This window comes from Pseudophryne corroboree, chromosome 7, assembly GCF_028390025.1.
Source record: "Pseudophryne corroboree isolate aPseCor3 chromosome 7, aPseCor3.hap2, whole genome shotgun sequence".
Lineage (NCBI taxonomy): Eukaryota > Metazoa > Chordata > Amphibia > Anura > Myobatrachidae > Pseudophryne > Pseudophryne corroboree.
Genome location: NC_086450.1, coordinates 30,183,208 through 30,198,430, shown reverse-complemented (window position 1 = coordinate 30,198,430; position 15,223 = coordinate 30,183,208). Strand labels below are relative to the sequence as shown.

Genomic DNA, 15,223 nt, shown 5'->3' with positions numbered 1-15,223 from the left:
GTCCCGCTGGCGTAGCTCCTCCCCCTTGTGTCGTGGCTCCTCCTCCTGACGGAAAAGGTCCCTTAGGCCACTTGGATCTAGCCTCTACCCAGGGAATACCCCCCATTCTGAGTGTGTTTCCCATTAGATTGATAAAAGTCTCAGCAAGCAAGAGACAGAGGCCCGAGGAGAGCAGCTCCCCCTCCCACAGGCTTGTATGTGACCCCTGTGATGCATGCCTCCCCCCTCAAATACATCTACACACGCAGATCGAGCCAATGCTACTCACAAATCAGAACATCCAATATGGCGCCGCCCAGAGAACACGCGTTGTTGTCACTGTCACTGACGTCAGCGCGCTGAGTGCTCCTCCCGCTTTATGATTGGTTTACGCATGGACTTCCTGGTGTCTTGTGTATGTGTGCATCTGCCCAAACCTTCCGGGTTGTACAGATGGCGTTGGATGATCGGTTCCTCCCAGACCTGATTGATTGAGCAGCTTGGAAGAATCCTGTCTGACACGGAGCTGGCGGGAGAGCCGAGACCGGTAATAGTGGCATAGGGCTGGGGGAGGCTGGGGTGCCTGTGGTTTATGTGTTCCAACTTCCACCTATGCTAATATTACCATGATGACAGTATGTTGTTCTACTCAGAGAATACAGTGTCTAGTAATAGTATTGGTGTGTGTGTGTGTGTGTGTGTGTATGTATGTATGTATATATATATATATATATATATAATGTGTGTGTGTGTGTATATATATATATATATATATATATATATATATATATATATATATATATATATATATATATATATACATACACACACATTTTTCTTGTATGTTGTGCGTCCTGCATTTGTGAGCAGTGCTATAATAATTCCTTACTTTATAATGGATAGTAATATGCTTTACAGTAAATGCTTGTGTTGCAGGTTGTCAGACATGAGCCGTGACCAAGGCAGCAGGAGCAGAAACCTGCAGGTGAAGTTTGTGCCAGATGAAGAGGTTTTGGAGCATATAACTGATAAGCGGGAAGGTATGTGGACGTAATCCTTAGTCACATACATAGGGCGGCCTCCAATTACCCGTGGTTTAATATCGCGGGTAATTGTATCGCCGGGAGCTATCCAGTTAGCCCCAATAAGCCGTTGCTTATCCCTGATGCCGATACTTATCATGGATTATGCGGCACGCGAAACATAATCTGTGATAAGTGCCGCGAAAATACACAGGTCCGTGTGTATTTTTGTACAAAAAAAAACAAACGGGTGTTTTTCACACGACCTAATTGGATAGGGGTGATTAAAAAAACACACTAGTTTTTCACGTCCACGGCACTATTGCGGGTAATCGGACCCCGCCACCCTTTGTATATTTCCTTGTAGAAGATAACTGTAATCGTGATTACACGGTATGCAACAATTCTGGGCTGCAGAATTCGTGTCTGTAGTTATACTGGAAGCAAAGCTGGAACTTATCCTATCCTATTTTAAACCAGTCGGATAATACCCTTTCTGAATCTGACTCCAGCAAACCTTTAATGTCCGTGAAACACGCATATTACTGAAATGCAGGAATGGCGGTACACACCTCCTAATGATCTGTGGTGTCCTCTGCAATGTGATGGAGTGGCCACAGCTTTTATACACATCGCCTTTGTGCTGTGAGATACAGTAGATATTGTTGTTCCAGGGCTGAAGCTGAGGAATAGCACGGCAGCTCAGCGCATAACGAATGTGAAAAACCTGACTAAGGACGTCAATGGACATCACGCCGAGGATGAATGCCCAGACGTCTGGAAGGAAAAGGACTACGTGGAAGTGCTGGCAACAGATGCTGACGGTATTTTATTAGCAAAGTAACAAGCGAACAAATGTTTCCTTACATGCTCCATGAAATGCCTACTCTACCATGGCTGATTAATATTCCTCTCCTGTGCAGATGTCCTGCAGACCGGTCCTGGAGGTGGCGAGGTGTATTCTTTCCAAGCAGCCAAACGCTCACATAAGATGGCGCAGTTAGGTAATGCACGCGTTCTCTTTACACCGTGCTTCCCTTCTTACAGCTAAGGAACACTGCCTGATAAAATGTCATTGTATTGCGGTTGTTCTCCGGTGCCCCCAACAGGACATGTTTTCTGGGTTTCTGTCTGTGGAAACAGGTGTGATAAAAACTGACCTTGTAACATAGATTACTTCACCTGTGCATGATTAAAGAAACCCAGAAAACATGACCTTATGGGGGTAGTTGAGGACTGGAGTTGAGAACACTTGGTCTAATGGGGAGGCATTCATTTTGCCGGCTGTTTAGATCCCGGTTGTCTGGATACTGACGCCGTAATCCAAACATCTGGTGAAATACCGGAAGTCGGAATCCCGACCGTCGGCCGTTTTTCCCACTCGGGTGGTGGTCCACGCCACCACCCGAAGGGGAATATAACCCTGTGATAACCTAAGGTCGCCACCGGGCCCAAAGCTTGGCGAGTGCAAAGCTAGCCACCGGGATCCTGACAGTCAGGCTCTCATACTGAATCTGTCTAATGCATATGTGGAGTTGTTTCAGTGTCTCCTGTTTTGTCAGATGTCACTGTGGCTCACCAATACCTACACCCCCCGCCCCTCCTTATCCTTGAGCTTGCATGCCCATGCAACCAGTCTTCAAATGCTTAACACCACCCTAGCAGCATTAAGAGAGTGGGACCTGAATAATAATTATTGTGCAGCTTCTACACTGTAGCTATGAATGGAAACTACCCGTCATAGGCAAAGTGTTCAGCTAGTCTTGTTCTTAGCTGTTTTTTGTAGATCATTTGTTATTATCTATCTTTCTGCAGTGGGGTATACTGTTTTCCACAGGGAACACATCGGGGTGTAGAGATGGATCTTGATCCAGAGGCACCAACAGGCTAAAGCTTTAGACTGTCCCAGGATGCCTTGCTGGGCCTCCTCTATATAACCCCGCCTCCAGGCACTGTGAGCTCAGTTTTAGAGTTGGTGCCTGCATAAGCAGGTCACTTAACAGGGGGGCTGCGCCTGAAAAAGCTATTTAGAAGACTTCAAGGGCTGCAGCACTCCATATGTCAGTGTGACATACTGTGCTGCGGCTCCATCACCTCCCCAGCGGCGTCGCATACTCCCGCTGGCTCTGTTTCTGGGTACTTGCGGCGGAGATGCTCCAGTTCCTAGACACACCACTGCAGATGCTCTCCTGGATCGCATGGCTGCTTCTAAGAGAGGAGGTAAGAGGGTCCCCCAGGCGGGGCCCGCCATTAAATCGTGTTCCGGTCGCAGTCTCAGGAGATGGACCGCGACGCTCTCGTGAACAATGTGGCCGTACAGGGACCCCACTATATCCACCAGGGCAGGGGAGCACAGGTCGGATAATACATTATCCATTTTTTCTCTAACGTCCTAAGTGGATGCTGGGGACTCCGTAAGGACCATGGGGAATAGCGGCTCCGCAGGAGACTGGGCACATCTAAAGAAAGCTTTAGGACTATCTGGTGTGCACTGGCTCCTCCCCCTATGACCCTCCTCCAAGCCTCAGTTAGATTTCTGTGCCCGAACGAGAAGGGTGCACACTAGGGGCTCTCCTGAGCTTCTTAGTGAAAGTTTTAGATTAGGTTTTTTATTTTCAGTGAGACCTGCTGGCAACAGGCTCACTGCATCGAGGGACTAAGGGGAGAAGAAGCGAACTCACCTGCGTGCAGAGTGGATTGGGCTTCTTAGGCTACTGGACATTAGCTCCAGAGGGACGATCACAGGCCCAGCTTGGATGGGTCCCAGAGCCGCGCCGCCGGCCCCCTTACAGAGCCAGAAGGCAGAAGAGGTCCGGAAAATCGGCGGAAGAAGACGTCCTGTCTTCGACAAGGTAGCGCACAGCACTGCAGCTGTGCGCCATTGCTCTCAGCACACTTCACACTCCGGTCACTGAGGGTGCAGGGCGCTGGGGGGGGGGGCGCCCTGAGACGCAATAAAAAACACCTTGGATGGCAAAAAAAATGCATCGCATATAGCTCCTGGGCTATATGGATGCAATTAACCCCTGCCAGAATACACAGAAAAACGGGAAGATAGGTTCCGCCCCCTTATCGGCGGCCTTATCTCCTCAGCACACTGGCGCCATTTTCCCTCACAGCTCCGTTGGAGGGAAGCTCCCTGGCTCTCCCCTGCAGTCACTACACTACAGAAAGGGTTAAAAAAGAGAGGGGGGCACTAATTAGGCGCAGTATACCTCAGATGGCAGATATAGACGCCGACACGGATACTGACTCCAGTGTCGACGGTGAAGAGACAAATGTGACTTCCAGTAGGGCCACACGTTACATGATTGAGGCAATGAAAAATGTTTTACACATTTCTGATAATACGAGTACCACCAAAAAGGGGTACAGGTTGAGTATCCCATATCCAAATATTCCGAAATACGGAATCTTCCGAAATACGGACTTTTTTTAGTGAGAGTGAGATAGTGAAACCTTTGTTTTTTGATGGCTCAATGTACACAAACTTTGTTTAATACACAAAGTTATTAAAAATATTATATTAAATGACCTTCAGGCTGTGTGTATAAGGTGTATATGACACATAAATGAATTGTGTGAATGTACACACACTTTGTTTAATGTACAAAGTTATAAAAAATATTGTATAAAATTACCTTCAGGCTGTGTGTATAAGGTGTATATGTAACATAAATGCATTCTGTGCTTAGATTTAGGTCCCATCACCAGGATATCTCATTATGTATGCAATTATTCCAAAATACGGAAAAATCCCATATCCAAAATACCTCTGGTCCCAAGCATTTTGGATAAGGGATACTCAACCTGTATTATGTTCGGTGAGGAAAAACTACCTGTAGTTTTCCTGAATCTGAGAAATTAAATGAGGTGTGTGATGATGCGTGGGTTTCCCCCGATAACAACTGATAATTTCTAAAATGTTATTGGCATTATATCCTTTCCCGCCAGAGGTTAGGGTGCGTTGGGAAACACCCCCTAGGGTGGATAAACGCTCACACGCTTGTAAGGGCTCTAACCTCTCCTGAGATGGCCGCCCTTAAGGATCCTGCTGATAGAAAGCAGGAGGGTATCCTAAAATGTATTTACACACATACTGGTGTTATACTGCGACCAGCAATCGCCTCAGCCTGGATGTGCAGTGCTGGGTCGGCGTGGTCGGATTCCCTGACTGAAAATATTGATACCCTAGATAGGGACAGTATATTTTTGCCTATAGAGCATTTGAAAGATGCATTTCTATATATGCGTGATGCACAGCGGAATATTTGCCGACTGGCATCAAGTCTAAGTGCGTTGTCCATTTCTACCAGTAGAGGGTTATGGACACGTCAGTGGTCAGGTGATGCGTATTCCAAATGGCATTTGGAAGTATTGCCTTATTAAGGGGAGGAGTTATTTGGGGTCGGTCTTTTAGACCTGGTGGCCACGGCAACAGCTGGGAAATCCACGTTTGTACCCCAGGTCGCCTCTCAACATGAGAAGACGCCGTATTATCAGGCGCAGTCTTTTCGTGGACAAGCGGGCAAAAGGTTCCTCATTTCTGCCCCGTGACAGAGGGAGAGGAAAAAGGCTGCAGAAATCAGCCAGTTCCCAGGAACAGAAACCCTCTCCCGCCTCTGCCAAGCCCTCAGTATACGCTGGGGCTTTACAAGCAGAATCAGGCACGGTGGGGGGCCCGTCTCAATGAATTTCAGCGCGCAGTGGGCTCACTCGCAAGTAGACCCCTGGATCCTTCAGGTGATATCTCAGGGGTACAAATTAGAATTCGAGACGTCTCCCCCTCGCCGTTTCCTAAAGTCGGCTTTACCGATGTCTCCTTCTGACAGGGAGACAGTTTTGGAAGCCATTCACTATCAGTTCAGACGCTGCCGTATGGATGGTCCACGGCACCCCGGGTCTTTACCAAGGTAATGGCCGAAATGATGATATTCCTTCGAAGGAAGGGAATTTTAGTTATCCCTTACTTGGACAATTCCCTGATAAGGGTAAGATCCAGGGAACAGTTGGAGGTCGGTGTAGCACTATCTCAGGTAGTGTTGCGGCAGCACGATTGGATTCTCAATATTCCAAAATCGCAGCTGGTTCCGACGACTTGTCTTCTGTTCCTAGGGATGATCCTGGACACAGTCCAGAAAAAGGTGTTTCTCCCGGAGGAGAAAGCCAGGGAGTTATCCGAGCTAGTCAGGAACCTCCTAAAACCGAGCCAAGTCTCAGTGCATCAATGCACAAGGGTTCTGGGTAAAATGGTGGCTTCCTACGAAGCAATCCCATTCGGCAGATTCCACGCAAGAACTTTCCAGTGGGACCTGCTGGACAAATGGTCCGGGTCGCATCTTCAGATGCATCAGCGGATAACCCTGTCACCAAGGACAAGGGTGTCCCTCCTGTGGTGGTTGCAGAGTGCTCATCTTCTAGAGGGCCGCAGATTCGGCATTCAGGACTGGGTCCTGGTGACCACGGATGCCAGCCTGCGAGGCTGGGGAGCAGTCACACAGGGAAGGAATATCCAGGGCTTATGGTCAAGCCTGAAGACATCACTTCACATAAATATCCTGAAGCTAAGGGACATTTACAATGCTCTAAGCTTAGCAAGACCTCTGCTTCAAGGTCAGCCGGTGTTGATCCAGTCGGACAACATCACGGCAGTCACCCACGTAAACAGACAGGGTGGCACAAGAAGCAGGAGGGCAATGGCAGAAGCTGCAAGGATTCTTCGCTGGGCGGAAAATCATGTGATAGCACTGTCGGCAGTATTCATTCCGGGAGTGGACAACTGGGAAGCAGACTTCCTCAGCACGACCTCCACCCGGGAGAGTGGGGACTTCACCCAGAAGTCTTCCACATGATTATAAACCGTTGGGAAAAACTCGACAGGTATTGCGCCAGGTCCAGGGACCCTCAGGCAATAGCTGTAGACGCTCTGGTAACACCGTGGGTGTACCAGTCAGGGTATGTGTTCCCTCCTCTGCCTCTCATACCCAAGGTACTGAAATTGATAAGATGGAGAGGAGTAAGCACTATATTCGTGGCTCCGGATTGGCCAAGAAGGACTTGGTAACCGGAACTTCAAGAGATGCTCACGGAGGATCCGTGGCCTCTACCTCTAAGAAGGGACCTGCTCCAGCAAGGACCCTGTCTGTTCCAAGACTTACCGCGGCTGCGTTTGACGGCATGGCGGTTGAACGCCGGATCCTGAAGAAAAAAAGGCATTCCGGATGAAGTCATCCCTATCCTGATCAAAGCCAGGAAGGATGTAACCGCAAAAACATTATCACCGCAATTGGCGAAAATATGTTGCGTGGTGCGAGGCCAGTAAGGCCCGACGGAGGAAATTCAACTGGGTCGATTCCTACATTTCCTGCAAACAGGAGTGTCTATGGGCCTGAAATTAGGGTCCATTAAGGTTCAAATTTCGGCCCTGTCAATTTTCTTCCAAAAAGAACTAGCTTCAGTCCCTGAAGTTCAGACGTTTGTAAAAGGGGTACTGCATATACAGCCTCCTTTTGTGCCTCCAGTGGCACTTTGGGATCTCAATGTAGTTTTGGGTTCCAAAAGTCACATTGGTTTGAACCACTTAAATCTGTGGAGTTAAAATATCTCACATGGAAAGTGGTCATGCTGTTGGCCCTGGCCTGGGCCAGGCGCGTGTCAGAATTGGCGGCTTTATCCTAAAAAAGCCCTTATCTGATTTTCCATTCGGACAGGGCGGAATTGAGGACTCGTCCTCAGTTTCTCCCTAAGGTGGTTTCAGCGTTTCACCTGAACCAACCTATTTGTGGTGCCTGCGGCTACTAGGGACTTGGAGGACTCCAAGTTGCTAGACGTTGTCAGGGCCCTGAAAATATGTTTCCAGGACGGCTGGAGTCAGGAAATCTGACTCGCTGTTTATCCTGTATGCACCCAACAAGCTGGGTGCTCCTGCTTCTAAGCAGACTATTGCTCGTTGGATTTGTAGTACAATTCAGCTTGCACATTCTGTGGCAGGCCTGCCACAGCCAAAAATCTGTAAATGCCCACTCCACAAGGAAGGTGGGCTCATCTTGGGCGGCTGCCCGAGGGGTCTCGGCTTTACAACTTTGCCGAGCAGCTACTTGGTCAGGAGCAAATACGTTTGTAAAATTCTACAAAATTGATATCCTGGCTGAGGAGGACCTGGAGTTCTCTCATTCAGTGCTGCAGAGTCATCCGCACTCTCCCGCCCGTTTGGGAGCTTTGGTATAATCCCCATGGTCCTTACGGAGTCCCCAGCATCCACTTAGGACGTTAGAGAAAATAAGAATTTACTTACCGATAATTCTATTTCTCGTAGTCCGTAGTGGATGCTGGGCGCCCATCCCAAGTGCGGATTGTCTGCAATACTTGTACATAGTTATTGTTACCAAAAAAAATCGGGTTATTGCTGTAGTGAGCCATCTTTTCTAGAGGCTCCTCTGTTATCATGCTGTTAACTGGGTTCAGATCACAAGTTGTACGGTGTGATTGGTGTGGCTGGTATGAGTCTTACCCGGGATTCAAAATCCTTCCTTATTGTGTACGCTCGTCCGGGCACAGTATCCTAACTGAGGCTTGGAGGAGGGTCATAGGGGGAGGAGCCAGTGCACACCAGGTAGTCCTAAAGCTTTCTTTAGATGTGCCCAGTCTCCTGCGGAGCCGCTATTCCCCATGGTCCTGACGGAGTCCCAGCATCCACTACGGACTATGAGAAATAGAATTATCGGTAAGTAAATTCTTATTTTATAAGGCTACATAGTACCAGGTGGTGAGGACCAGCAGAGGGGACAATGCGCTGACCTGTAGCCCCTCCCCCAGCTCCGGGCGCCATCTACTGCTGGTGTTCCCGACCTGGAGCTGCTTCACACTCTCCCTCACTCCCTGACTGAGACGCTGGGCGCCATCTTTTAACAGTAACTGCGACTGGTCTCCGGGACTGCAGGGTAAGGTCTCTCTGTAAATCCACCTGATTTATCAGCACTGTGATTCTACAGACACTTAAGTATTCTAGTATTCTACACGTAATTTTAAGACAGCGTTAGTTAAGAACAAGTGTACCTCTACCAGAATATATTGTATGAGTGTTCTGATATATACATCCGGTCTCAGACTGCGCATTGTTTTATTTATTTATTTAAATAAAACAATGGATTCAGGAGTGGTAGTGCCGGTACCTCTGTCCCAGAGAGACAGAGGATACTACTCGACCCTGTTTCTAGTCCCAAAACCGAATGGGTCTTTCCGGCCTATACTCAACCTCAAATCACTGAACAAGTTTGCGAGAGTGTCCAAGTTCCGTATGGAAACGCTGCGCTCGATTGTACTGGCCATGGAACCCGGAGATTATATGATATCCCTGGATATACAAGATGCCTATCTGTATATACCTATTGCCATATCGCATCAGCAATATCTGCGGTTTGCTATTGGCAACCTTCATTATCAATTCCACGCTCTGCCGTTTGGACTGGCCGCGGCCCCTCGGATCTTCACCAAGGTTATGGCCGTGATGACAGCTCATCTACATCATCAGGGAATCAGGATCCTGCCCTATTTGGACGACTTGCTGATCCCGGTGAACTCCCAAGATTTCCTTCTCAGTCATCTACACCTGACTGTAAGCTTTCTACAAGCCCATGGGTGGCTCGTCAACTGGAAGAAGTCCTCTCTGGTCCCTGCTCGGAGCATGGTGCACCTGGGGGCGCTGCTGGACACACACAGCCAAAGACTGTTTCTGTCTCCAGAGAAAGTCCTGAAACGTCAGGACAGGATACGATGCTTCCTTTCTCGCCGAAGAGTGTCGATACACTCGGCGATGCAAGTACCAGGCCTCATGGTGTTGGCCTTCGACATGGTAGAGTACGCTCCCTTTCATTCCCACCCTCTACAGAGGTTAATCCTTTCCAAGTGGAATGGCCTGCCTCATCGGATCAGGTCTCAAATGATCTCCTTGACTCCAGAGGTGCGTTTGTCACTGAGCTGGTGTCTACAGGACCAACAGTTGAGCAGGGGCCATCCCTTCTGGATTCTCAACTGGGTCCTCCTGACTACGGACGCCAGTCTGAGGGGTTGGGGCGCGGTGCTGTAGCAACACTCTCTCTCCAGGGTCGGTGGACCAGGGAGGAATCTCTCCTCCCAATAAACATTCTTGAATTGCGGGCAGTGTTCAATGCTTTGATTCTTGCCCTGCCTTTGATACAGAACAGGCCTGTTCAAGTACAGTCGGAAAACGCCACCACGATGGCTTACATAAATCATCAAGGCGACACTCAATGCCGCATGGCAATGATGGAAGTATCAAAAATCCTTTATTGGGCGTCATCTGCCAGCAATATCGTCAGTGTTCATTCCGGGGGTCCTCAACTGGGAAGCGGACTTTCTCAGTCGTCAGGATGTACACGCCGGAGAGTGGAGTCTTCATCCGAAAGTCTGTCAACTCCTAGTGGACAAGTGGGGCCTACCAGATGTAGACCTGATGGCGTCTCGACACAATCACAAAGTTCCGGTCTTCGGAGCAAGGACAAGGGATCCTCAAGCAGCGTTCGTGGACGCACTGGCAATTCCATGGAACTTTTGGCTGCCCTACTTGTTTCCTCCAGTGTCACTCCTGCTCAGGGTACTACAGAAGTTCAAGCAAAACGGAGGTATACTACTTCTAGTCACTCTAGCGTGGCCCCAACGACATTGGTTCTCAGACCTGCAGGGTCTATCGATAAGAGTGTCCTCTTCTACCTCAATGCCCAGACCTCCTTTTTCAGGGCCCTTGTGTCTACCCGGACCTGGCCAGGCTGGCTTTGACGGCTTGGCTCTTGAAGCTTCACTCCTGAGGGCCAAAGGATTCTCCGAGGCGGTTATCCAAACTATGCTAAAAGCCCGCAAACCGGCCTCTGCACGGATTTATTATAGGGTCTGGAATTCTTACTTCACCTGGTGTGCTGCTAAGAATTACGATGCTTACAAGTTTAGTACTTCCAGACTTCTGGCTCCTTTGCAACAAGGCCTGGATTTAGGACTTCGTCTGGCCTCCCTCGGGGTTCACATATCTGTCTTGTCGGTCTGGTTTCAGAGGAAAATTGCGTCTATTCCTGACGTTCATACATTCACTCAGGTCTTACTTCGGATTCAGCCTCCCTATGTCCCTCCTGTTGCTCCATGGGATCTGTCTGTTGTCTTGAATGCCCTGCAAGAGTGTCCATTTTGAATCTCTTGTGTCAGTGGATCTTAAATGGCTCACAGCCAAGGTCCTGTTTCTGCTGGCTATTGCCTCAGCTAGGAGGGTGTCAGACTTAGGCGCTTTGCCCTGTCGCCCACCCTTTCTGATATTCCGTCGTGACCGGGCAGTTCTGAGAACTCGCCCAGGTTACTTGCCTGAAGTGGTGTCATCTTTCCACCTTAACCAAGAGATTGTGGTTCCAGCCTTCATCTCTTCTGACATGTCCTCCAAAGAGCGGTCTTTGGATGTGATAAGGGCTCTACGTGTTTATGTGGAGAGGACTGCCTCTATCAGGAGGTCAGATACCCTTTTGTAACTTTGGTTTCCACAAATGTGGCTGGCCATGCGAATAAACAAACTTTGGCCAGATGGATTAGAATGGTGATTGCACAAGCATATTCACAGGCTGGGCTCCCAACTTCTGCTGCTATTAAGGCCCATTGTACTCTGCCTGTTGGACCTTCTTGGGCGCCCCACCACGGTGCGTCCTGCAGAACAATTGTGCAAGGCGGCTACGTGGTCCTCAGTGAACACGTTCATTAGGTTCTATGCCTTTGATACTTCCGCCTCCCAGGATGCTTCCTTTGGACGCCGGGTTCTCATACACACTAAGGTGCGTCCCCTCCCTTGAGGAACTGCTTTAGGGCATCCCCGAAGTTTTCCCTGTGGAACACAGTGTGTCCCACTGCAGAAAAGGAGATTTATGGTAGACTTACCATGGTTAAATCTTTCTGCGAGGTACACTGGGTTCCACAGGGTGCCTACCCTGACACACTTAGCTTCTTTTGGTTTGTATGGCATTAGCCGCTGGTCCCTTCTCCTGTCGTGAGAGCGTGGTTCTATGTGACTAACATCTGCCTTCTCTCTTACCTGCTTCTGCATTGGACTGGTTAACTAAAACTGAGCTCTCAGTGCCTGGAGGCGGGGTTATAGAGGAGGCCCCACAATGCATCCTGGGACAGTCTAAAGCTTTAGCCTGTTGGTGCCTCTGGATCAAGATCCATCTCTACACCCCAGTGTTTTCCCTGTGGAACCCAGTGTACCTCGCAGAAAGAGATTTAACCATGGTAAGTCTACCATAAATCTATCTATCTATCTATCTATCTATCTATCTATCTATCTATCTATCTATCTATCTATCTATCTATCTATCTATCTATCTATCTATCTATCTATCTATCTATCTATCTTTAATATATAGCTCACAACTTGTGACCCTACCAACTTGGTGAGCCTCCTTTCTACATACTATAATATATACAACCTGCGATATGGGCAAAACTGCATCAACTTATTACAAACGCAGACGAAGAAACTTTGTCATAAACTGAAACTTTGGACGATACACAAGCTGTGCGTTGTTTGAAGAAGGCTATAAGGAAGTGTTTGTGCCGCTGCAATTCAGGTGTTCTGGAGACCTATAGATCTAGATTGTACACAGACATATGTACATATATGCTGTATATAATAAAATCTGTTCAGAAAGAAATGCAAACTAACTTGAAAAATAATATTGTATCCTACCAGAAAGACAAATGGTGCAGCCTGCACGCTAATTATGTGTTAATAAAAGGCTTTGCCGTTTATTATAGCCTAACTTAGAAAAAGCAGCACGGTAATGATAATACTATTTCTCTAACGTCCTAGTGGATGCTGGGGACTCCGAAAGGACCATGGGGGGATAGCGGCTCCGCAGGAGACTGGGTACAAAGTAAAAGCTTTAGGACTAGCTGGTGTGCACTGGCTCCTCCCCCTATGACCCTCCTCCAAGCCTCAGTTAGATTTTGTGCCCGAACGAGAAGGGTGCAATCTAGGTGGCTCTCCTGAGCTGCTTAGAGTAAAAGTTTAAATAGGTTTTTTATTTTCAGTGAGACCTGCTGGCAACAGGCTCACTGCATCGAGGGACTTAGGGGAGAGAAACGAACTCACCTGCGTGCAGAGTGGATTGGGTTTCTTAGGCTACTGGACATTAGCTCCAGAGGGACGATCACAGGCCCAGCCATGGATGGGTCCCGGAGCCGCGCCGCCGGCCCCCTTGCAGATGCTGAAGCAAGAAGAGGTCCATAAATCGGCGGCAGAAGACTTTCCTGTCTTCATAAGGTAGCGCACAGCACTGCAGCTGTGCGCCATTGCTCTCAGCACACTTCACACTCCGGTCACTGAGGGTGCAGGACGCTGGGGGGGGGCGTCCTGGGAAGCAATGAATTTACCTTAGTTGGCGAAAAATACATCACATATAGCTCCTGGGCTATATGGATGTATTTAACCCCTGCCAGTTTTCCAGTAAAAAGCGGGAGAAGAGCCCGCCGTGAAGGGGGCGGGGCCTATCTCCTCAGCACACAGCGCCATTTTTCCCACACAGCTCCGCTGGTAGGAAGGCTCCCAGAATCTCCCCTGCATCCTGCAACTACAGAAACAGGGTAAAAAAGAGAGGGGGGCACTTATTTGGCAAAATAACAGATATAAGCAGCTATAAGAGATAGACACTTATTGTAAGGTTGTCCCTATACATATATAGCGCTCTGGTGTGTGCTGGCAAACTCTCCCTCTGTCTCCCCAAAGGGCTAAGTGGGTCCTGTCCTCTATCAGAGCATTCCCTGTGTGTGTGCTGGGTGTCGGTACGTGTGTGTCGACATGTATGAGGAGGAAAATGATGTGGAGGCGGAGCAGAGTGTCTGTAACAGTGATGTCACCCCCTAGGGGGTCGACACCTGAGTGGATGTACTGTTGAAAATTACGTGACAGTGTCAGCTCTATATAAAAAAACAGTGGTTGACATGAGACAGCCGGCTACTCAGCTTGTGCCTGTCCAGACGTCTCATAGGCCGTCAGGCAGATGGCAGATACAGACGCCGACACGGATACTGACTCCTGTGTCGACGGTGAAGAGACAACCGTGATTTCCAGTAGGGCCACACGTTACATGATTGAGACAATGGAAAATGTTTATACATTTCTGATAATACGAGTACCACCAAAAAAGGGGTATTATGTTCGGTGAGGGAAAAACTACCTGTAGTTTTCCTGAATCTGAGAAATAAAATGTGTGATGATGCGTGGGTTTCCCCCCGATAACAATTAATAATTTCTTAAAAAGTATTGGCTGCATACCCTTTCCCGCCAGAGGTTAGGATGCATTGGGAAACACCCCCTAGGGGGGATAAGGCGCTCACACGCTTGTAAGAACAAGGGCTCTACCCTCTCATGAGATGGCCGCCCTTAAGGATCCTGCTGAAAGAAAGCAGGAGGGTATCCAAAAAAAGGTATTTACACACATACTGGTGTTATACTGCGACCAGCTGTCGCCTCAGCCTGGAGGTGCAGTGCTGGGTTGGCATGGTCGGATTCCCTGACTGGAAATATTGATATCCTAGATAAGGATAGTATATTATTGCCTATAGAGCATTTAAAAGATGCATTTCTATATATGCATGAGGCACAGCGGAATAATTGCCGACTGGCATCAAGTATAAGTGCGTTGTCCAATTCTACCAGTAAAATGGTCAGGTGATGCGGATTCCAAACGTCATTTGGAAGTATTGCCTTTGAAAGGGGACATTTGGGGTCGGTCTTTTAGACCTGGTGGCCACGGCAACAGCTGGGAAATCCACGTTTGTACCCCAGGTCGCCTCTCAAAATAAGACGCCGTATTATCAGGCGCAGTCCTTTGTTGGCAAGCGGACAAAAGGTTCCTCTTTTCTGCTCGTGACAGAGGGAGAGGAAAAAGGCTGCAGAGATCAGCCAGTTCCCAGGAAAGAAACCCTTTCCAGCCTCTGCCAAGCCCTCAGTATGACGCTAGGGCTTTACAAGCTCAGGCACGGTGGGGGCCCGTTCTCAATGAATTTCAGTGCGCAGTGGGCTCACTCGCAAGTAGACCCCTGGATCCTTCAGGTAATATCTCAGGGGTACATATTGGAATTCGAGACGTCTCCCCCTCGCCGTTTCCAAAAGTCGACTTTACCGACGTCTCCCTCTGACAGGGAGGCAGTTTTGGAAGCCATTCACAAGCGGT

At 48.6% G+C, this 15,223-nt stretch overlaps 2 protein-coding genes across 2 annotated transcripts in view; one reads left to right on the top strand and one right to left on the bottom strand.

The window, feature by feature from the left end:
- Window positions 1–358, bottom strand: part of LOC134944279 (queuosine 5'-phosphate N-glycosylase/hydrolase-like) — a 56,462-nt gene extending 56,104 nt beyond the window's left edge. Inside the window, exon 1 of the mRNA XM_063932857.1 lies at window positions 269–358. The gene's annotated coding sequence lies outside the window, so the exon portion shown is untranslated. The remainder of the gene's footprint in view (window positions 1–268) is intronic.
- A 28-nt stretch (window positions 359–386) lies between these two features.
- Window positions 387–15,223, top strand: part of ORC2 (origin recognition complex subunit 2) — a 112,438-nt gene continuing 97,601 nt past the window's right edge. The window contains exons 1-4 of the mRNA XM_063932855.1: window positions 387–526; window positions 916–1,019; window positions 1,676–1,825; window positions 1,925–2,005. Coding sequence (XP_063788925.1) covers window positions 926–1,019; window positions 1,676–1,825; window positions 1,925–2,005 — 325 coding nt within the window. The 5' untranslated portion in view covers window positions 387–526; window positions 916–925. The remainder of the gene's footprint in view (window positions 527–915; window positions 1,020–1,675; window positions 1,826–1,924; window positions 2,006–15,223) is intronic.